At 37.7% G+C, this 23479-nt stretch overlaps 1 protein-coding gene across 2 annotated transcripts; it reads left to right on the top strand.

Moving 5' to 3' along the window:
• Positions 1 to 1056: 1056 nt before the first annotated feature.
• On the top strand, positions 1057 to 23300 carry DUS1L_1 (tRNA-dihydrouridine(16/17) synthase [NAD(P)(+)]-like protein). Of its 2 annotated transcripts, XM_051210893.1 has the most exons (8): positions 1177 to 6347; positions 6387 to 6546; positions 11777 to 11972; positions 12626 to 12729; positions 14174 to 14318; positions 15952 to 16048; positions 19361 to 19645; positions 20185 to 20311. In XM_051210893.1, exons 1-8 carry the CDS (start codon positions 6138 to 6140, stop codon positions 20305 to 20307), a joined length of 1320 nt encoding a protein of 439 aa, XP_051070917.1. In that variant the 5' UTR covers positions 1177 to 6137; the 3' UTR covers positions 20308 to 20311. The 2 variants fall into 2 exon arrangements, with proteins under 2 accessions (XP_051070916.1, XP_051070917.1); XM_051210892.1 differs by having other exon boundaries at positions 1057 to 6385; positions 6419 to 6546; positions 12626 to 23300.
• The last annotated feature ends 179 nt before the right edge of the window (positions 23301 to 23479 follow it).

Raw genomic sequence — 23479 nt, 5'->3', positions numbered from 1 at the left:
AGGTTACCGACTAGTGGCCCTTTTCTATATACCTCCGAAAATTATGGAGTCTACGACGGTATACACGACTATTTATTATCATTAAACCTCTTTTCACCCCAACACCATGGTTTCAGGAAAAGTCATTCTTGTATAGCCGACCTGCTGACTGCGGTGGACAGATGGACAAACACCCTTGATCGCACGGGGAAGGTTGAGTGACTTACCTTGAATTCCGTAAAGCTTTCGATAGGGTCAACCATATATGTCCTATCCATAAACTCAAACGACTGAGTATCAAATCACCTCTAATTGACTGGCTCACTTCATATCCAAAAAACCGACATTTTAAGGTCAAGGTTAACTTCACTTTATCTCAGGCTATGGAATGCTCTAGTGGGGTTCCCCAGGGTTCAGCACTAAGATCTCTTTTCTTCTTGACTTATATAAACAATCTTCCACAACAGGTATCGTCTGACTTATTACTTTTTGCGAACGATGTGAAACTTCGGAGAGAGGTACTAAACCGAACGGATGTAGAAGATGCCACAGGTATTTGAAGTTTGACAACGCTTTAACCAGTAACACTTTCTACTATGAATCGTACCCATCAAGTGAAATCAAAAGATAGAAGTGAGGAGGTTCGAAGATGCATTTGATAGGCTAACAATATATCGAGGATCGATTGCTCTACACTGGCTAGCGATTGCAGGGGATGTTGAGCACGGCGTTTCTACTCGTGATCTGGGGTGGATGCATGATCGAGCGCCTTCAGCTAGATGAGTCCACTAAAACCTATGGTCAGCATCCAATGTCGAAAACTTATAGAGCTATTTATTTTGGGGATTTATTTACCTCTACAGATCACTCCTCCACTAGTGGGGTAGTGATGACTCTAAGACATGCCAAGCCAGAAGTTTAAACCCAACGAGTTTGTCGTTGGCAAATACTATTCTGATAGCTTGCTACGTTGAGCAGCGTCCGGTCGCCTTTCCTTACTATGAGGCATCAGGTAGTACAATATGGTTGTTAGATTCAAACTAAGGTTTGGTCTGAAGAATAGCTGTCTAGGTGGGTTAGACACGCGCCCTTGCCCGGTTGAAACCAAAACAAAGTGATCAATAAGCTCAAACAATTGGGTATCAAATCACCTCTAATTGACTGACTCACTTCATATCCAAAAACCGACATTTTAAGGTCAAGGTTAACTTCACTTTATCTCGAGCTATGGAATGCTCTAGTGGGGTTCCCCAGAGTTCAGTACTAGGACCTCCTCTCTTCTTCATTTATATAAACAATCTTCCACAACATGTATCATCCGATTTTATCAGATATTATATCCAATAGCAATGAGAAGTCTTTTTTTCTAATTCTGACCGCTTTCATGATGTCAACGGTAAACATACTTCAAATGATGATCACGTTGATGAATCTATTTTCACTCGCAACACAACTCTTATCTTAACTAATCTTACGACCATTCATGGAACTACCAATTGCGACTTATACTTCAACCTGCTTCACCCTGATAATTGTTCCTTATTCTTTTGTCCAATGCCCGCTCTCTGTCCAATGAAATTACCCATTTTGAAACCCTCTTATTCTTTGTAAATCTAACCGTTGTATTTATTATGGAAACGTGGTGCAATTCGTCTATATCCGATCACTCCTTGAATGTAGACAACTTCGTTTTCTTTAGAACCGATAGATGTTATGGATTAGGAGGCGGTACAATTATCTATGTCCGTTCAGACATTCAGGCGTGCAAATTGCAGGATGAATCTCTTGATGCTATAGACAACTCCACTTGGGTTAATGTAAATTGTGGATCTCAATATTATCTACTGTTGGGATTCATGCACAGACCACTTCATGCTGATACTAAGTTTGACAGATTACTAACAAACATCTTTTTCATTGCTTCGCACCAACCACATACCTTTAAAATCATCGGAGGCGATTTTAATCTGCCCAAAATTACATGTGGTTCGACTCAGGTACCAGGTAGGTATAACAAGCCACCTAGGGGAGTTGGAAAAACCTGATTCCTAACCAATGGTGCAGATGAACGCCAGAATTCCGAGGGAAAAAATGGTGTATGAACCTATTGTTTGTCACTGGCTACCATGGGACTGCATCTCCTAATGTTGCTCCACTGCCTTGTGGGTTAGACCTTCAGGTCAAAGGGTCTGTGTGGGGCCTCAAAAGATAACCACCTGCTTCGATTCGGGCACCCGAGCAGTGTCACAGCCCTCACACGAATCAGTGATAACTACTACTGGTCTCATTGTTATTGTGTGGCGCATATGTATTCGGTGCCTCCTTGTACCAATGTTTATGTGATCAAATAATAATAATTATGTCAGATCATGCCAGTTTCCTTATTTTTGACTGTTTCCATCATAGACGACAGGCTTAGAGAATATAAATAACAACTATCGCAATACTCTATCTTATGACTGTTCACCAAAAAGTTGACAAATACATCCATAAAGGCCCAGCACCAATTAATTGCTACAATCTACCTTTTGGGTAAAAATTGTCTTGAAAAAATGTTGGGGCGGGTGCATTCATCAACATAAAATGTAGCATTCAAATAAACACTTATTAAAAATGTTTAAGTGAGGTAAAAAAGGACTGCTAAGTCGACCATTAATATATTGACAAACTGAAATAAGTGGCAGGTATCTTATACATAACATGATAATTGGCTTAACAAAGAAGACTCCAAATCGAGTTTTTAAAACATTAAACTACAATACTGTCTACCTAAGAAACCAAACACCATATGATTACCGTCATAAGGGATAGGAATCTGTTTAATATTTGAAGTTCTAAATCGAACGGATACTCAGAAACCTATTATTTACTCACAGTTGTCTGAATATTTCATCATTTCTGTAAGTAACCAAATTTTACACTTAAATTAAATTAAAGAGGCAATCTTGTTCAGTCCTTATGATTTCTGTTAAATTGAGTACAATCACCGAGTAGTCATCGTTCGCTAACATTGTATCATTTTGCATCGATTGATCAATCTCTATCCTTCATTTTAGGATGACGCATGCTCACAACCACAACTGTGAATGCAGTAATTGTATATTAGCATCACTAAAACAGGCATGAGTAACGTAGAACTTGTTGTGACTAATGCAACGCTGCGTCAGCGCAGAGAAAGCAAAAAGAAAACAGTACTAAGAGTAATAATTATAATGTAGAGATAACAGAGAATATAGTGTTGACTAATCGGGGAAATTATTGGATTAAACGCATCGGATACACTTCACAGGTTCAATTTTCGTCATGTAGTATTTACAGTAACGTGTGGTGATATCAGGGATGAAGTTATACTGACAGCTGGATAGGAATGTGGAAGACGTGACATATATCTTAAGAGGATGTAACCTTCCGCCGCGTGGCTAGGCGAGGTAGCCGCCGTCACAACACATATGAGTTCCAAACATGTAACAGCTAATGTCGATTTCAGTAAACTGAAATACCACTCATGCTTGGCTAAAAGCATACTGTTAACTACACAGTAAAGCACTCAACCTAAAAACCCTATTTAAAATAGGATAGATAGCATATCGGGTAAGTTCCAAGGAAAGTCTTAGTAATAGGTGATTTTCTCATATTTGAGGAACACGTCTCTTATGATTTCATTTTGACAACCAACAATTTCCTTTCAACACTAAGCTAATTGACTTGATGACCGCTGATACAAAGTCACAGATAAATCACTGTGGGTCATTGTTAGGTTAGATAGGTAGAAGACTGCCACTTTATTCCGCGTGACTTCTGAACTGTAGTTACTCGTTACCCTGACAGAGCCAAAATAGTTTACGCACTGAATTAAACGTCACACAATGACCATGAGAAATGGCAGATAGTAAGCTGTCATCAGATAGTAGCCAGCAATTATTTGAATTGTTTCCCAGAAGCCTATAGTCAACAAGACTAGCAGAGCGAAAGATGGATTGTTGATAAGCTTTAGGAAAATGTGACTGAGACGCCAGGTTAACTGACCTATGATCTGTAAATTGAAGTAGTTAGGATGGTTTCTCTGAATAGTTTGAACTAAGAACTAAAATATAGATAGACTTAAAACTCGAACGAAACCGCCAAGCCACGTTAGATATCATATTTTACGGTCGGGGCATGAAACTAGAATCCACACGATTGATAAAAATCTTACAAATCTACTTACTTCGTGCAAAGTAATTTGATTTGTGACTTTAGCTTCTCTATCTCTCTGCGACAAGCAAGTCCCAAGCGGAAGAAGTTGTCTGTAATTTGATCTTTTTAGCAATTAAAACCAAGCGTTCTTTTTCCAGACGACTGACGTGTGCATTCAGTGCCTCAACTTCCGCTTCCAATAATGAAAATTGGGATTGGAGAGAACGTACATGTTCGGGCTTTAAGAAAGAAAGACGGCATCAACTTTAAGTTCTTAGCCTGTAACAAGAAAACTATGTAACCAAAGCCATAACAACAACCATGACAAATTCTGAATATTTTCCTTCAAAAATCATGGAGTCCCTGATATGCGATGGTATACATGACTATTTACTGTCCTTAAATTTCTTACCCCAAAAGCATGGTTTCAGGAAGGGTTACTCTTGTATAACCAAACTGCTAACTGCGGTGGACAGATGTGCAAGCATCTTTGATCGCAAGGAGGGTTGATATCATTTACCTTGATTTCTCAAAAGCTTTTGATAGGGTTGACCATATATGTCTTATCCATAAGCTCAAATAATTGGGTATCAGACCACCTCTAATTGATTGGCTCACTTCATATCAGAAAAATCAACATTTTAAGGTCGAGGTTAACTTCACTTTATCTCAGGCTATGGAATATTCTAGTGAGGTCCCTCAGAGTTCAGTACTAGGACCTTCTCTCTTCTTCATTTATATAAACAATCTTCCATAACAGGTATCGTCGGACTTATTACGTTTAGCTGATGACGTGATACTTTTGAAAGAGATACGCAACCAAGACGATATACAGACAATTCAGGAGGATTTGACTCGAATTCAAAGTTTGGCAGATGACAACGGACTTACTTTTAACACTTTCAAAGTGTAAAGTAGTCCATCTGCGACAAGTCGCAGACTAGTTACAACTTAAGAAACTCCTCTCTAGTAGTATCCCGAGTCGAAGAAAATTTAGGAGTCCTGGTACCCTGTGATTTGAAGTCTTACGCTAGCCGTGACAAAAATGCCTTTCGAGCAACCTTGCACTGGTAACGTTGAAGCGCATTTTTGGCCAGTTTGACGGAAGAACTTTCCACATAATCTTCAACAGTTTTATTCGTCCCCATTTAGAGTACGGAAACATAGTATTTCTCTCCCCTCCAAAAGAATAGGGACACTCTGGAGCCTATCCAACGGCGAGCCACGAAATTAGTTCGGGGACTCATTCAAACCTTATGAAGAGCGCCTCCAATCACTTAACCTTTACCCATTAGAGTATAGGCGTCTTAAAGGTGACCTTCTGATGGCTTACAGTACCCTTAGCACTCCTGGACATCCCCTTAAACGCCTAATTAAGCTTAGTCCCAATACAAACCTATAGGGTAACACCCGGAAAGTGGAGATACAACACAGCAGAATGGACTGTAGACACAACTTCTGCTCCTTAAGAGTTGTCAAATGCTGGAATTCGCTGCCGACCGAACTATTCCAAGCGACTTTCCAGGAGTCCTTGAAGAGGAAACTTGACCTATTCTTAAAGACTAAGGATATTATCTTATCATGAGTTACCAACTTCTTTTTCTGATCTATTATAGTTAATATACCTAGGTTCCTGCCTGGAGGTATTGGTGATCCCCTGCTACTAGACACGGAAGCCTGTTAAGCGAAAGTTTCTTCTATTCCGTCCACAACTATTTGAACCATTTGAACACCACCAACCCCGAATCCTTCAAATACTATATGCCCGCTCAGAGCTAAGCCGCTCAAGGTCGTGGAGGCATTCTTTACCTGGTCTTTTCGGTTGTGGCATCATCCTATTTTAGGCAGTCAGGTTGTCTTATTTTCGCTCGTGTCGTCTCTATTTTGTGTCGATCGTCTTCGTAATTTTACCTCGGTGAACCTCCAGGACAAACACGCTTTACAGAGTCCAGAAGTTGTGTTGTCTCACTTGTTTAACTTCAATGAGTCTACTCGATAGTTGGAATTCACCTAAATACGTTTTAGCACCTATGGTTGATGGCAGTGAACTTGCCTGGAGGATGCTCGGTCGTAAATATGGAGTTCAACTAACTTTCACACCCATGATTAACTCGACTGCATTTCTCATTAACATGAAATACCGCCGAAGTTGCTTGCAGTTCGCCTCAGAAGACCGACCACTTATTGTTCAAGTGCGCATGTCCGAAAAAAATTATTACTTTCGTTTCAAGTTTTGTGCTAATTCTCCAGATACATTTGTTAGATGTGCTAAATTGGTGCAGCCCTTTTGCGATGCAGTCGACCTGAATCTCGGTTGCCCTCAAGGAATTGCTAAAAGAGGGCATTATGGTGCGTTTTTACAAGATGAGTGGAATTCTCTCAAGGAGATTGGTAAGTCCAATTCAAAAACGTGTTTTTTAAATGGCAATTAACGTTAATAAGATAAGCTCCATAATTGTGTAATGACCAGAGTAAAATTCTATCTGGGTAACTAATCAGAACGACTCATATGTTTTTCTAACCCTGGATGTTGAGTGTGTTCCACGAAGCGCACGTTAGTGTGCGATGCCTTTTACTTACTTCACTTTTTGGAAGACATCTTCATCTTATCCTTTGGCTTATAAAAAGGTACGTTATATTAAGTCGTTGGATTTTCAGTACTATCGAATGTGTTTATAGTATTCGGAATGTACGCGTCATGAAGCGACTTGACATTTATGTCAGTCCACATGTTCTCCCACGGTTCCTAAATATCTTAGACAACCTACTGCATAACGTTATGTGCAGTTATTCTTGCGAATATCATAGCACGTATCAGTCTTTGACGACAGGTTGATTTCGAAATCGTCCTATAAAAATTAATAAACTCAGTTTTATACAGCGTATTCGGAGTACATCATGGAACATTTTTTATGCTCATTTCCATAGAATTTATGGTATGGAAGTTAATCTGCGTGCGTATCACTCTCCATATTCTTTATCAGACCATAAACAGTTGCGTAATAGGATCCCCACAACCCGTGTGGACTTTCAAAGGTTGACAAAATGGTAATGTGTGGCGATTTAACAGTGCAACCATCTGTACACCGAGTAACTATTGTCCTATAGATTCGCACTAGAAGTTCAACCATTCTCGATAAAACCCTAAATTGTGTCAGGTTTGAATCATTAAAATAGCTAGAAATGCAGTTCAGTTGTCAAAAAGCTGCTTCGGTGGTTTAAGATAGTTCATTACTCCACAAAATTGGTTCAGGTCGTAGTAGGTTGAAACAATTTAAACACCTTAAGCCTGAAAAAAGTTATTATCAACTAACGCAGTCATTTTTTTGTAAACTCTGTTATTCTGTGCTCGTCCATATTTTGGGTTCTGTCTGAAAATAACTATTTCATAAGTTAAAGAATAGCTAAGGATATATATGCTCTAGATCTAGTTATTTCATGGAAATATTAGCCGTATTTCATGTTTATAATTGTCATTTATATTCTTAAAGCCTGATTTCGCATTGATGTAGTTAAGTATAAAACCATTTGGATATTGTTCAAACTTCTAGTCATGTTTATTATTAAATTTCCTAATAACTGCCTCGGATAACTTGGTTTCCAACATGTCTACTAAACTTGAAGCACTACGACGTTCATTAGATTTAAGGCTACCGAAATCTACTTGATACAGTATCTATGAATACTCGACCATAGAAGTTGGTGGTTTGTTCAAGCTGAAGTTTTTATAAACGGGCATTTCCCATATTGATTGTCAGCTAGTACATGTAAAGTTGTAGAAGAAATTTGTTTGAAAAAAAACAAGGTTCATGATTAATCGTAAACCTATACAGCCTATAATGATTGCGTCACATCCCACTGTGGTTATGAACCTACGTGTGTGTGACCACACGTAGATAAATAGGAGTAATCGTGATTTGCAAATAATGGTATCTGAACAAGGGCTACAGTAGTTGCAAAAACAAATAAAATGAAATGACCAAATAAGAATACATGATAAACATCTATCTTCTATTGCTAAACACGGTTGAAACATGTCATAAGATTTGTCAGCCTTTGTGGTTTTGTAAAAAGATGCTCAAGGATGTATGTTAGGATGCACCCTTACAACAGCTGTCAGCGTGTCAAGGTTAGTGGTGGAGCTACGTAACACATATACCAACCATCTCAGTTGATAGCCCCCAAATGCTCTGGTACGGCCGACGGTAGGGAAAATCAGCCCTCCCTCTCGAAATGCTCTCATATGGCCACGCGTATACAGCCACTGCCAGGGAATTCCTACTCAATACCTCGCGGCGCGAGTGTTGTTTACGAAATCGAGAGGATGAAAGGCAAATGTCCAGCGTCGTGACAGGATTAATGTACACGAAGGGTCCAATTACGTGAGTCAAAAACCCTGATTCCAAACCAATGGTGTACATGGGCTCCAGGATCCAGAGGGAACCAATTATTCGCCACCGGCCACCATGAGATCTCATCTCCTAATGTTGCTCTACTGTCCTGTAGGTCAGACCTTTAAGTCGAAGGCTCCGGATGTGGTCCCCTAAGAAAACCACCTGCTTCTGTTTGAACGCCCGAACAGTATCCTAGCCCATACACAAATCGAATGAGATTTGTGTGGTGCATATGTATCTGGTGTCCCCTTGTACCAACATTTATGTGTTCAAATAAATATCAGTTGATAACGGTTTACTACCTCGTCAAGCAATTTCCCATCCTCACCACTACACTATTCTTAACCCAGGCACTACTTACTCAATGGACCTAAACTACACGAGCAATTCTTCGAAGACACCTATGATCGAATACTAGTAACCTACGAATATCCTCTACTCTTGATAGCCACGTTTCACAACTATGAAGTTCGGTGGATTGAAGTGTTGTACGCTAAACTTGTGCTTTTGTTGGCAAACGGATGTCCCACCTTTGCCACAAGCGACGCAAGTTGACAAAGGCCAATCGAGCTTTTTGAATCCATGCCGGGATTTCGTCAGACACCAACCCATCGGGACTAATGAGACTCTCATGATAAGCGGACGGTCGAAGCACCCTACTCTCCCACTTACTATTATTAGTTCAGGCCCTGATGCTGTCCAGTCTTGAAGCAACATTTGACATTTTAAGTGAGACAATCGGATCCCAAAAATGTTGGTGTTGCTCTCTAAGGTGGTCAGAAGACCCAGCATTTTGTCAACGTCTTCACCAAACAAAATTATATCATTTGCGTATTCTAAGTCAACAAGTGAATCTCTTAGTGAAAGATGAGCTCCTGAAAAGTCAGACGATGAGAGCATTATATCTTAACAGACATCTATGACAAAGTCAAATGAAAATAGATAAAGCAGACAACACATCTTCAGCTTTTGTTATCCATGACTGCCTATGATCATTGAGTAGCCTTTTCATCAATCTGCGATCAGGCTGCCTCCTCTCCTTATCGTTTTCAAAGCTTGATGAAACCGAGAACCGGTCAGTTACGTAGACGCCAGAGAAATCCAGTGATTTTTCTTAAACTGGTTTTAATTACTGTTAGATAACACTGCTCATGTGTTTGGTCATCGTGTCAAGCTACCTCGGGGTGGATATCACTTTCATGCCTGATTAACTCCTTTAGTTGTTCCTGGAAAATATTCTTGATTTTTTAATCATCAAACTGAACTCCATGTGGTGGAAAATGAGCCGAACGAAAAGTATGAAACAACCGGCAGCTCGGGGTTTGCAGAAAGATGATTAATCCTACTGTGACATTTCGAGCCACACCTAAGATCTTTCTAGAAACTATGATTATTATGTCTAAAAAACCGTGGCCAGGTGTGTTATTCATGCCAAAGTTGATCATAAAATATGTATAAAAACCTATCTCAATATGATATAAACTGAATATCACTTCAGTTTTAAGCTTAGTAACTATGATGCTCATCACCATTAAGAATGAGTAAGCAATTACTGAAGCGTCTAAGGACCAGATCCAAAAATATTTTGGCCACATATCGCGTTACATTATGACTCTAGGTCTTCGTAACGAATGAAACAAATTGCACTCACGCGTGATGACATAGTTTAAAGATCACCACGTCATGGTGGAATTCATTGCTCGATTCACAGTAAACTCCGTTCCTTTACTTGTTAGTAACCTAAGTCGTTGCATTTTTCATAGCAGATTCTTCGGTTTGTTTATCTGCCGTTTACTAGTTCAAACAGTCATGATCAAATTAGTGAAAGTTTTTTTCGTTCTAAGTGAGAGCCAAAGTATTTTTTGTACTTGTATTATTTTAAAGCTTTTTTATGTCAAAAAATTATTATAATTATCATCACAAGGAGTTTTGTGGAGATTTTAGTAATTTCAGCAGTTGAAATCATGAGTCAAATAAAGCTAGACCACCATGGAAATCGTGGAAGCACTAGACGGCCGTTTCGTCATAGTATGGGACTCTCCATCAGTGCGCGTCCAGGATCCCGCCCCCGCCGCGAGATTTGAAAACTTGACCTATCAGTCTCGTGCGCGAAAGCTTAACCATTAGACCACTAAGCCGGTATCCAACGGTGTTAATGTCTAACTTCAACCAATCCACGAAATTGCGCCACCGTACACCATTGTCTTCAGTGAGCTAATATCTAACAACAAACCTGGTTAAACTCCACTGGTCACGGTTTCCCACTACAGTTCCAGGACTGATGATCTTGGTAATCTCGGCTCGTATGACGCAAAACTGTTGCATCACTACTCTCATTTTCAGCGAGATTTTGCACCAACTCTTGGATTTAGTTTTCTGTTTGTCTTAAATCACCATTTTACGTTCTCATGCAGTGCTCAATAAATAATGACCAAAATTTGTGAGGCCAAATTCATAAGTTATTGTTTTATCTTGATAAAATATTGATACTGCTACTGATATGGCTATTGGTTTGACTGCGTATGTTTACGATTTACGGTATCAGTTGATTGACTGCTTTCATTAAGAAATATAACTAAATTAGTGAGTTACACATTTGCTTTTTCTCGGTAGTAATATAACAATATTGCTGTATCATTCATGATTTCTAACCTTATGGTTGTACCTTATATTTCGGTAATTATTGAATTATCTGCAGATTTTTATATGATGTTCGTCTTTAGTTTTATCATCACAATATCAATTCAAGACTGTCACTATATAAGTCGGAGTTCGGTTGCCGAATAAATAAATTTAGTGAGTAGAACATAAAAGTACAGAATGTATTAAATTAAAATAAACATCTATACATATGTATCAATGAAATGCTTTTTTACAATGCTGTTTAGAAGATTAAAACGCTTATTGCTCTGTATTTTTTTCAAAATCGTATCGTCGGTCATAAGTAACATGAGGACCTAAATCAAATTTGCATCTGTTCAATTTACCATACTGCATCACTGCAGAAAATTCAAATTATAAAAATAAAAACTGAACTAGTAGAAGATTCATACTAAAAATGTACTGTTAGCATGTCATCTTCGGTTCATGATCACATAAATTATGAGGTCGAATCGTTTTTGCTGTTGTGCGATTGCTATGGTTTTAATATATATATATTTTATATGTAACTTCATTCCTATCAAAAGTCAATATTTATTTCTTATCCCGATTTGTCAACTTATTAGTTAGCCGCGCTTCGTTAGAGCTTAATGTTCCCGTCACCTGCAAAATCCGAATCTTTAGTGACGTTGAGCGAACTGTTCAGTATGCAAAACTTCTCGAAGCTGCCGGGGCTTCTATGCTTACAGTTCACGGACGCACCAGAGAAATGAAGGGTCAAAAAACTGGACTTGCTGACTGGAATCAAATTAGGGCAGTAAAGTAAGTTTAACTAATTTCATACTAAATATAATAGTGTAAGATAGATTTCAGTGTAGATATTTTTCTTACATTAATCATCTTTCTTTAAATTGTGTTAGGTTTTGGTGGCATATAATAAGTGGTCTTGATTTTTATTGACTGGAAATACCCATACTTTATCGGTTATTTCTAGTTGAAACAATCCTTAACAAACCAAGTTAACTCAGACATACAACGTATAAAATGGCTAGTATTAAGAGTTATAACAAATATTAGTTTTTCCACCAAATAAACCTCTGTCAGTAACATCCTGTTTTAAATTGCTAGGTCAGTTAAGTATCAGTTGTGATCAAACGAAAAATGTCAATTCTCATATTTCTTATCTAAAGTTTATTTTGTCCTTTTTGCAAAAAATTTTGACATAAATGGTTTCCACAGTTACTTCATATAAAATAGTGGTCTCGAGTTACATTGTCTAAAGTTGAATATTTACATTAGGAATTATCTTATTCCATTCACCTTTCAGTGGTCGGGTTTATCTAATAAACACACATCATAAACCAAAATTTGGCTAATGCGCTATTTATCTGTCCTTAGTACAACCTAGTTGTGTTTTAATTGTGTATTGTATTTACTTTCACTGTTTTTCAATGTGATAATTTACTTTTTTTCAGAGAAGCAGTAAAAATACCTGTTATTGCCAACGGAAATATCCAGTATTTGTCAGATGTTCATCAGTGTTTGGACTCAACAAAAGCCGACGCAGTTATGAGTGCAGGTTTCTGTCTATCCAAAATGTTATTTATTTCGTTTTCTGAAATGTATTTCTTTAAAGCTATAGTTCACTAGTTTCTGGTACATCGTTAGGATGAAAATCGATAAACTACTGAAATGGAATTCGCTGACACTAAATTTTCTTTTACATATTACTTTCTAAAAATGAAGAATATTTGAGCGAACAATTGTTTTCAATAACTTCATCATCAGGCTCTACAGTTATAAGTTCATAATTATAATATATATAATATAATTATAATATATTACTTTCTTCTGGCTAGTGCTGGTTGTAATCCCCGTTTATCTCCTATTTTCTTAGTGTGTTGATGGATCTCAGCTCTAATTACTACTATCTCGGAATTAAATTCCTATGGAACGTACCACGTCCAATTTTTTTCCGATTTTATTCGACTGAAAATAATGTATTTTGATGTACCGTGTTTCCCATTTTAATCAATATGAACAGCTCTGTATTCATTGTCTCAAACACCAAAGCATAACTTAAGAGTGCGGAAATTCGCGCTATCGGCGTGCGTTGTATCTCCGATACATGCATACAAAATTCGAGTGTGGTAATCTATTTGAACACAACTCAATCAGGGCAATTTACCGTGTGTCTGGAGACCACACTAGTACTTCCTGTAATCTCGCTCGTGCAGGTACAGCACTAGGTTCAAAAACAGGGCAGGACATCTCGGACCGGATTCTGCTAGATAGACGCTTGTGCGTTGTCCGACTAAACAAGATAACGAAACTCGGGGAGATAGGGACACGACATTGTCTCTTAATTGTGATTTGAACGAAGCGAAAACTGAGTTTTATGGGATGCTTTCTGCTCTTCTACGACAAGATAGACGTCCAGAGAATATATATTGAGTGCAATGCTTGATGTGTACCTTCACGTTTCGCCGTTCACTTACTTGGTTGACGCACTGTGATAGTTGTTGTGGGATTAGGCTTGAGAACGGGTAAGTGTGGCCAATCAAAAACGTGTCACTAATCCATGAAGTCAACGACATTTGAACTGAACTATGCAGGTAGTTCAGCACAACCTGGTTGGGGTGCGCGGGATTATTATAAATACTGTTTAGAGGCTTTGGATGATATGGCTCAGATTCGTTCGCAATGGTGCAGGTGCATTCACATCTTCCCTTCATTTAGATCCTAAGTTTCTAAATTATTTTTTCCTTCACCTGTAGTACTCTGAGATTTTCCCTGATAGTATCATTTTAGTGTGCTAATGTGGTGTAGAATATATAACTGGTGTACATACATGTCAGGTTCTACTTTGCGTATGGCTGACTGACTGACTAAATATTCTAGACGTGTAGAAAGTTGTCTAATTTAATATTCTAATTACAAATAAAAGACTAGATCAGCTGTCCCTATCATTTATCAATATATTTTTTATGTGCCTCACTTCTTTTAACTTTTCTTCCTTTTAGAGGGTCATCTTCACAACCCGGCCTTATTCCTAGGAATTCAACCATGTATCTACGACATGTGTTTTGAATATATGGACTTTGTGGAAAAGTACCCAACATCCATGCAAATCATCAGAGGACATATCTTTAAACTATGTCATCACGCGTGAGTGCAATTTGTTTCATTCGTTACGAAGACCTAGAGTCATAATGTAACGCGATATGTGGCCAAAATATTTTTGGATCTGGTCCTTAGACGCTTCAGTAATTGCTTACTCATTCTTAATGGTGATGAGCATCATAGTTACTAAGCTTAAAACTGAAGTGATATTCAGTTTATATCATATTGAGATAGGTTTTTATACATATTTTATGATCAACTTTGGCATGAATAACACACCTGGCCACGGTTTTTTAGACATAATAATCATAGTTTCTAGAAAGATCTTAGGTGTGGCTCGAAATGTCACAGTAGGATTAATCATCTTTCTGCAAACCCCGAGCTGCCGGTTGTTTCATACTTTTCGTTTGGCTCCTTTTCAACGATGTTTCGTGTTCAATTTCCAACTTCGCTTGGTGTTATTTATACTCTGCTCATCAACTACTTACGTCTATTACCCATCATGGTGGAGCCGAGGCTGCCAACTAGGACTCTTCAACTCTATTCTGGGCTCTTCCTAGTTGTTTCTGGTTACTAGTCATTCTTTTGATCTCTGCCTTCGCTTCCCGATGCAATGTGTTCCTGGGCCTTTCTTTTTCCCTTTCGCTTTCAGGATTCCAAGTTAGGGCTTGCTTCGTAATACATTTTGATGGTTTCTTCGATGTACTTCGTATCCACCTCCAGAGTCTTTCCCTGATTTCCTCTTCAGCTGGAAGTTGGTTTGTTCTTTACCGTAGTACGTTGTTACTGATGGTATCCGATCAACGGACATTGAGTATCCTGCGTAGACAATTGTTTATAAATATCTGTACATTTTCGATGATGATTGTATTATTTTATTATCTCATACTTGGTGATAAACTTCAAAAACTTCTCACTTATAATTAATTCAATTTTCTCTTCTGAATACGGTTTTAGTACATGATTATTTAGTGTTCTAACCAAAACCCCTTTGTAGTTTATTGGGCGGAAATCATTGAAATCTAAGTAAAGCCCACCACAAATGCCTTTCCGATGAATGGATCCTTCTTGACCATTTGAATTGGGCTGAATACCAATATCAAGAAAATGAAATTTACTATAATATTCATTTATAAGCACAGTTATTGTGTTAAAAAATCAACATAATTTTGGTATTCGCCCATGGTTACTTACACTAAATCCAACACTCAGTCAACAAAAGACAACCTTTGTGCAAGTTCTATAAATCACTATCCAATTTTAACTCGTTTTCGAAGTCATGGATGTTGAGAGGAGTGTAAGTTGGTTTTAAGTACTCATTAACTATTTCTTATTGGCGAGTCGAAAGAACAAAAATCGCTACAACAGGAAGATCACCCCTGTTCATAGTGTAGTCACGTCTTTGTACTAAATACAACAGACTAAGCAGTGAATTTTAGGAAAATGACCATTATTTTTGCCAACTCTTAAAAACAAGTTGTATTTTTATCACTAAGGATTACTTCTACTGGACGTGATGCAGCCAATTGCTAATATCTGTTGTATAGGTTTTTATTATCTTACATTAGTGTTCAGCCACAAAGTCCTTTCTCTTCAGTGATTTGCATCTATGTAGATGAACAAACGTTTAGTTTTTCTAGGAATCTTAAACGTTGTCGTTACTTTCTTTGACAAATAGATTGGACGAACACTCTGAATATCGTTCACTAATTGGGTCTTCTCAATCAACTAAGGGAATAAAAGAAATATTACAAAAAATGGCAAATCACTGTTCAGTAAGTAAATCGTTTTTGGAAATTAGTAGTAGTTTATCCCAACTCACATATCCCTAATGCAATGGACTGTTAACCATATATTAAATAAGACCACAACCGAAGCAAACAATTTCAATAGTGCATGGCGAACACATATCAAAAGTAAAAGCGAAGTTTAGGTAATAAAAGAATCCCAAGAACCTCACAGTCCATGATCACGAAAATGTTTTGTTACTTTGTTACTACTTTATCTACTTATGCCTGATACTGTCCTTGGAGCATAGTCCGCTAACCACGAGTTTCCAACCCATTACTTTTCAGCTTTTGCTAAACTATTTATTGTCTTGATATCCGCCTCTGATTCCCGGAGCCATATATCATCTGGTCTGTCTCTTCTTTCAACTTGAGGATTCCGAGTTAGGGCTTGATTTTTGGTGCAGTTTGGTGGTTTACGTAAAGCGGATTCTATTCACCACCAACATCTTTTCTCACTGGTCCCTCAACTAGAATCTGGTCTGTTTTCTGCTAGCGTGGGTTATTGCAGATGAACTCTGACCAATGAATATGGAGTATCTTGCACAGATAGCTGTTTGTAAGTACCTAGACTTTTTCGATGATGGTTTCGGCATTTCTCCAAGTTTCAGCTCCCTACAATAGAGCTGATTTGACGTTAGTGTTGAAAATCCTAACTTTAGTCTTGACTAACAGTGTTCTTGAGTTCCAGATAATCTTCAATCATAGGAATGCTACACTTGCTCGGTCAGTTTGTGCCTTTACATATATATCAGATTCTCCTTGTTTGTCAGTTATGCTGCCCAGGTATCTTAGGTTTCCCACTTCTTCGAAAGCCTCACCATTAAACAAGACTTGAGTGGCACACGCCGTATTGTGTTTCAGGATTCGTTTCTTCCCTTATAAACATCGAGGCCTACTTCGGACGAAGCCTATGCTACACTGGTAATTTCAGTCTGGATTTTTTGCTGTGTATTTGGTAGCAAGATCGAGTCATCTAAAAATTCCGAATCATCCAACTGCGTACTGTATTCCGCGCTTTTCCTAAGATGTAAAGGTCTTCATAGTCCAGTCAACAGCTGGTAGAGAGGTGAATGTGGACAGTCTCATTTGACATCAGTGCGCACTTGGAATTCATCCATAAGCTGCCATTTATACATGACTTTGTAATTTTGATCTGTCGTAAAAAAAAATCATGTGGTGGTGACCATTTTTTTAGGTATTCCATTGGGCTATCCTATCTACACTATCGAATGCTTTCTCATAATCAAGAAAATTGATGCAAAGGAATGACTTTCATCCAATGAAAGTCAGCTTGTGGATCTCTGAATTGAGCATCTACTTAATAATATTGGTAATAATATACGTATTGACGCACAACCTCACTATAGGGTCTGAGTTTTGTTCAATTTTAGGATTTATTGGAGGATATCAAAGGTTCATAATGACGATATAGAAATGTGATTTTGGGGTTTTGTAATTGTTTATACTGCTGTGAGAAATCTATGTAGCTCTTTGTACGCATTTGTGCGGAAAAATACTGCTATCTACGAACATTTTTTTGAAAACACTTGGGTATACCATCCATGTCTCTTTGTACCAGTTCATATCACACGGTGATATGTCTCACACTCAGTGTTGTCCATGCATCATGCTTCTCTGGATGGTATCAGCTCAACTTCTTGCTTGTGTGGAATACTTTGTTCCCCATAACCAGAATACAATAACAGCTCTCCTGAAGTTAGTCTTTTTTGCCCGGATTAGGTCTGGTGGGTCTCACTGATTACGAGCATAACCAGGCTGTATTTTATCGGTTCTGCGACTATTTAAGTGACCATCCAGGTTTCTCACGTACACGTGTTTATTGTGACCTTGGTTGTCAGAAATGGCATCGAACTTGTATCTTTCGAAAAATTTTGGCTTTCACCATAAGGCATTATAACTATTCTATCCAACAACCTTTCGATTCCAAGAGCAGAGTTTAGTTGATTTTTTCTGTCTAGCATTATTTAGCGAGATGAGGCTGATAACCATATGCTCAACCCTCTCCCGATACCCGGCCTAGGACCAACAGTAGCTATCCATAGGGGCCTCAGGCCTTTTCGCTTCATTGAACGCTCTGATTTACTGATAATGGTTGATTTTTTTTATTTCAATGCCTATACCTTACTTTCCAATCCTTTGTAGCACTAAAACTGCGTTAATCAGGAATGGTCAACTATGTTTTCAACTATCTACAAATTTCTTAATCGGTCGTGTGAACGCATCTATACCGTCATAAGTCCAAAATTATATTGATATAAATAAACTCAAGGTTCAGTTGTAGAATGGTGGCTAATTAGTTAAGTTCTATGAAAAACGATTTTATGGATTGCCGAAAGGATCGTTGTTTGCTGAAATAAAAAAAACATTGCCAGTCGATTGACAACCTACAATGATACTATATGGCTTAGTGGAGGCTTTTTAAGCAACTGTATTATTGTCACAAACCCTCGGACAATGTGAAATCGAAGGAAAGATCACTAGCCAAAAGAATTGTTTTTTCATACAGTTAAATGATGTAATCATATACATAACATGAACACAACTAACATCTTAGTGAGATATCATCGGTGATTTGAGGAAATTAGTTTGTAGTCCACTCACTCTCCAAACTATCAAGACCTAACTATTAGGACTGGTTCTTCTCTGCCATACTATCAACGGATCTTACTGCCAGTTTAGAAGTCCTTGGTTTGAATCTCGCTCCGTCTACTTCCGTTTAGGCAACCTGGTAGATCGCCAGCCCCACCTCCACTTACAATGTGGCTCAAAACCAAGTACATGAATCTGTACGTGCCAAATTATTAATAACAGGATAAAAAGAACGGAAGTAAAGTATGTCATTCGGAAATAAAAGCCTCAGAGTTATGTAATAAATCGCGTTCATCTCTCGTAATGAAAGTATCTTACAATGAGCTATCTTATTAGCTTCATTTGGTTTCTTTTCACTGTGAAGTCGCTGATCTATATGTCCGAGTTTACGCTAAAACAGTTCTTTGCTTTCAGGGGAACTTGTATCTTGTTTTTGATCGAAGTAAGTCGAAAACATTTACAAAGTTGGTTGATTACTTCTTTGTGTTCGACATTGATTTATAGTCGGCGAGAAACGGAGAAGTGCAAGGATAAACGAATTCAAGTTGAACATACGTACTCTTTTAGCAATAAAATGTCCACATACTATTTTCGGCTAGCTTTATATTCATTTTGACAGCGACATGTACACATTAGTCCTTTCGAGCATAATTAATTTCGTCTTATTTTTCGGTTTTGTTCGGGTAGTCTTGTGTGCGAAACAGTTCAACTGAATTACCTCATCCTCACTGGTTATGTCAACCTTATGAGCGACCAATTACATTTTCGGAACAAGCGAAAGTTGAAATCTCGATGCAAGCAATTAATGGATCGGATTTTTACAGTGTTGACAGTGACGTATCTGCTAAAAAAATTATGTTAATGGAGCAAAGACGTAGTCGGAAAGCTTCAAAGAAAGAGGTTAAACTTGCTAAGAAATTAGCAATCGTTGAAGGAAAGCTCATATGTTTTATTTGCAACAAGAATCGGAAAGTAAGTCATGTTAGTGATAGACTTCTGCATTTAGAAATTATTTGTGAGTTTAGTGAAAGTATTGAGTTTTCTCATGCTCTTTGAAAACAGTTGATTTGGATAATTTTTTGGGAAGCTGAGAAAGGCTATTCTATAAAAATCCGACCACACATATTTAATTCTACTATAATATAACTATTTGCTTACATTAAAAAATAATGGTTTTTTTCAAAATGCCTGATAAAAATGGATAACAGTTGTATGTTATTTGATATATAAAGCTAAGTAGTAGTAAAATTTTTATTCTGAGACGTGTTCCTCAAAACCTCAAACGCACTGTTGCATAACTGCTTTTGATGATGGAATATTGATCTCGTGTGATTAGATGTTAACAGGCCTATTGAAATGCATTCATATTGTGTATTGAACTTTAAGGGGTATGCTTAGGTGTGTTCGTCTCATCATGTTAATGGTGTTGTATATTCACAATTATACTTTTTATCCTTGTATTTTGAAATGTCTCCGAAGTCAAATGAATTTCTTTTTTATTACGATTTTAGAGTTTAAACTGTGCCAGATCAGTTTGCCGCACATGTTGTCAAAGTGAATCAAGTTTGAATTCATTAACGAATACTTTTTGTTCATTCCATCACCGTCAAATAAATAATGCTATATTAGATTAGTAAATTTTTCTTTTCACAAATGACATTGTTTTGACACGTTAATGATGGTCATAGCAATTGTGTGTATGTTCTCGATATTCCTGTTCCATCCACTGATGTGAATGAATGTCAGAAATATAAGTTTAATGTTATGGATTAGTCGGGTATCTCGACCCCTCATGTTATGTGTCTTTCCAATTCTTGTCCAATATCAAACTTCCCTATTTTTATAGAAATTAACACTGGCCCATATTTTTTTCTTTAATTTTTCGCAACACATTTCAAGTTTAGTCTTGACGTTACAATAATATGCTCTCTAATAAAATTTATGTAATTATTCACTCCTATCGTATATTGTATCTATAACTTAATGATTAACACTCATCAAAATGGGTCGCTTATCGAAAAAACGAGCCCGAAAATGCTTTAATATTTTGAATAATAGCAACTCTGTTATTACCCCGGCTTAGCGACTCCTTTTCCAACCGAGAACGTTAGGATTGGACTTAAGTTACGTATGCCGCTGGTTAACTCAGTATCTAATTTACTTACGAGTTCCACGTTAAGATGCCATAGCATAGGTAATATAAAGAGTGAATTAGACGGTATATATGAGCAATTACGCGATATGCGTCCTAAAGTGGAGCTACTTGCGGGTTCTCCTTTTTAAGCAAGAAATAAAGACTATCACCACTTCAGCTACTATTGGCGAGGGGCGTGGTTCCTACTAATCTTGGAAACACTGATAAAACAGTATTTGTTATTGATTCTATTACTAGCCAAGTTACCAAGCTAATTACTAGAAATAACGTGACTTTCTACAACATACGTGACAAAATCCCGCTTAAATTTATTTTTTCGATACTGAACACATCCAACCCTCAGGATATTCCGTGCCTTATTTTATTTAGATTCGACTCACATTTAGCAGCTGATCAACTGGTCAATTTAGGCACCTACGAAGTTCAGGAATGCTCGCATAGTCTCAGATAAAACCACCAGTCAAAGGCCTACTCAGAAGCTTACCTCAAACGAGAATGATATAGAAAATACGATGAATCCTGCAAACATATCAACAGGACATACTTGTGAGACTGACATTGTCTGTCAGTCAATACTCTGATTTATCAAGGGAGGATGCTAAATTGTCACTGAAGCCTGTAGCAACCTCAGATAACCAGTGTATTATACCTTATGTAGAAATAAATCTTGAACATTCTGATCTGATACCTCCCAATACAACAGTAGAGCGCATATTCAGACGTCTAATCCTAACGTGTGAGCTCTTCGAAACACTGTTAGAATTTAAGTCTAAACCATATGGAAAGTATGTACAGAAGTGTTTAGTTTCAATACCAGTACCAAAAATATTACAAAGGCTCAACCAAATACACTTCGAACACCAGGTTTTACCCTTCTGATCATGCTTCCGTTAACTATGAAGTATTCAGTCGTGCCAAGAGAATCGGACTTCACACGGGATTTAAAAAGCCGAAGTATTGATAATTCTGGGCTTTTACTGTCTAGGGCTTTATTTTCTATATTCATAAAATACTTGCGTTTAGATGAAGCATTTCTGTCGATTAAGGTAAGTATACTCTGAAGTGCATACACGTCATTATGCTCATAGTAGCGGTGTTTTAATTTCCTCAGCTTTCTTATAAAAGTATTCTGGCCCCTATTAACATCATAAGCCACATGGCCAATAATTGGAGCAGTGCAGTCAAGGAAAATATCAGGTTGTGGTATAGATTACAAAGCGCAATGTCAATATTATTTGTGGTAAAATAAGTTCCCCATGGTATACACTGAATAACAATCTCAGTCCGTAGCCAGGTTTTTTGATCATAATGTCTCCTCTGGTACATCACTGAAGCTTTAGGGTTCAATAGTATGGCGTTTAAAAAATGGATTATACTCAATAAAACTCTATGATCACTCATAAAAAACTCATGACTCATATGCACTGAGATAGTCTATGTTGATTGTAAACAATAAAACAAGTATATTATTCCCCCTAGTCCGTTTTCGTACCTGTTGAACCCATCCACAAATTTCTAGTGTTTCAACTGGCTTGTTATACCTACCTGGTACCTGAGTCGAACCACATGTAATTTTGGGCAGATTAAAATCACCTCCGATGATTTTAAAGGTATGTGGTTGGTGCGAAGCAATGAAAAAGATGTTTGTTAGTAATCTGTCAAACTTAGTATCAGCATGAAGTGGTCTGTGCATGAATCCCAACAGTAGATAATATTGAGATCCACAATTTACATTAACCCAAGTGGAGTTGTCTATAGCATCAAGAGATTCATCCTGCAATTTGCACGCCTGAATGTCTGAACGGACATAGATAATTGTACCGCCTCCTAATCCATAACATCTATCGGTTCTAAAGAAAACGAAGTTGTCTACATTCAAGGAGTGATCGGATATAGACGAATTGCACCACGTTTCCATAATAAATACAACGGTTAGATTTACAAAGAATAAGAGGGTTTCAAAATGGGTAATTTCATTGGACAGAGAGCGGGCATTGGACAAAAGAATAAGGAACAATTATCAGGGTGAAGCAGGTTGAAGTATAAGTCGCAATTGGTAGTTCCATGAATGGTCGTAAGATTAGTTAAGATAAGAGTTGTGTTGCGAGTGAAAATAGATTCATCAACGTGATCATCATTTGAAGTATGTTTACCGTTGACATCATGAAAGCGGTCAGAATTAGAAAAAAAGACTTCTCATTGCTATTGGATATAATATCTGATAAAATCGGATGATACATGTTGTGGAAGATTGTTTATATAAATGAAGAAGAGAGGAGGTCCTAGTACTGAACTCTGGGGAACCCCACTAGAGCATTCCATAGCTCGAGATAAAGTGAAGTTAACCTTGACCTTAAAATGTCGGTTTTTGGATATGAAGTGAGTCAGTCAATTAGAGGTGATTTGATACCCAATTGTTTGAGCTTATTGATCACTTTGTTTTGGTTTCAACCGGGCAAGGGCGCGTGTCTAACCCACCTAGACAGCTATTCTTCAGACCAAACCTTAGTTTGAATCTAACAACCATATTGTACTACCTGATGCCTCATAGTAAGGAAAGGCGACCGGACGCTGCTCAACGTAGCAAGCTATCAGAATAGTATTTGCCAACGACAAACTCGTTGGGTTTAAACTTCTGGCTTGGCATGTCT

The sequence above is a fragment of the Schistosoma haematobium genome, chromosome ZW (assembly GCF_000699445.3).
Source record: "Schistosoma haematobium chromosome ZW, whole genome shotgun sequence".
NCBI lineage: Eukaryota > Metazoa > Platyhelminthes > Trematoda > Strigeidida > Schistosomatidae > Schistosoma > Schistosoma haematobium.
Note: the sequence above shows the minus strand (reverse complement) of the source record. Positions and strands in the feature narration are given on the sequence as shown.

What these genes read in the sequence shown, in the direction of transcription:
- DUS1L_1 (XM_051210893.1), top strand. Translation starts at nt 6,138, where the DNA reads ATGAGTCTACTCGATAGTTGGAATTCACCTAAATACGTTTTAGCACCT. An exon ending in AAATGGCAAATCACTGTTCA is followed by an intron (nt 16,049 to 19,360) that starts GTAAGTAAATCG and finishes TTGTTCGGGTAG; the next exon opens with TCTTGTGTGCGAAACAGTTC. An exon ending in TTTGCAACAAGAATCGGAAA is followed by an intron (nt 19,646 to 20,184) that starts GTAAGTCATGTT and finishes TTACGATTTTAG; the next exon opens with AGTTTAAACTGTGCCAGATC.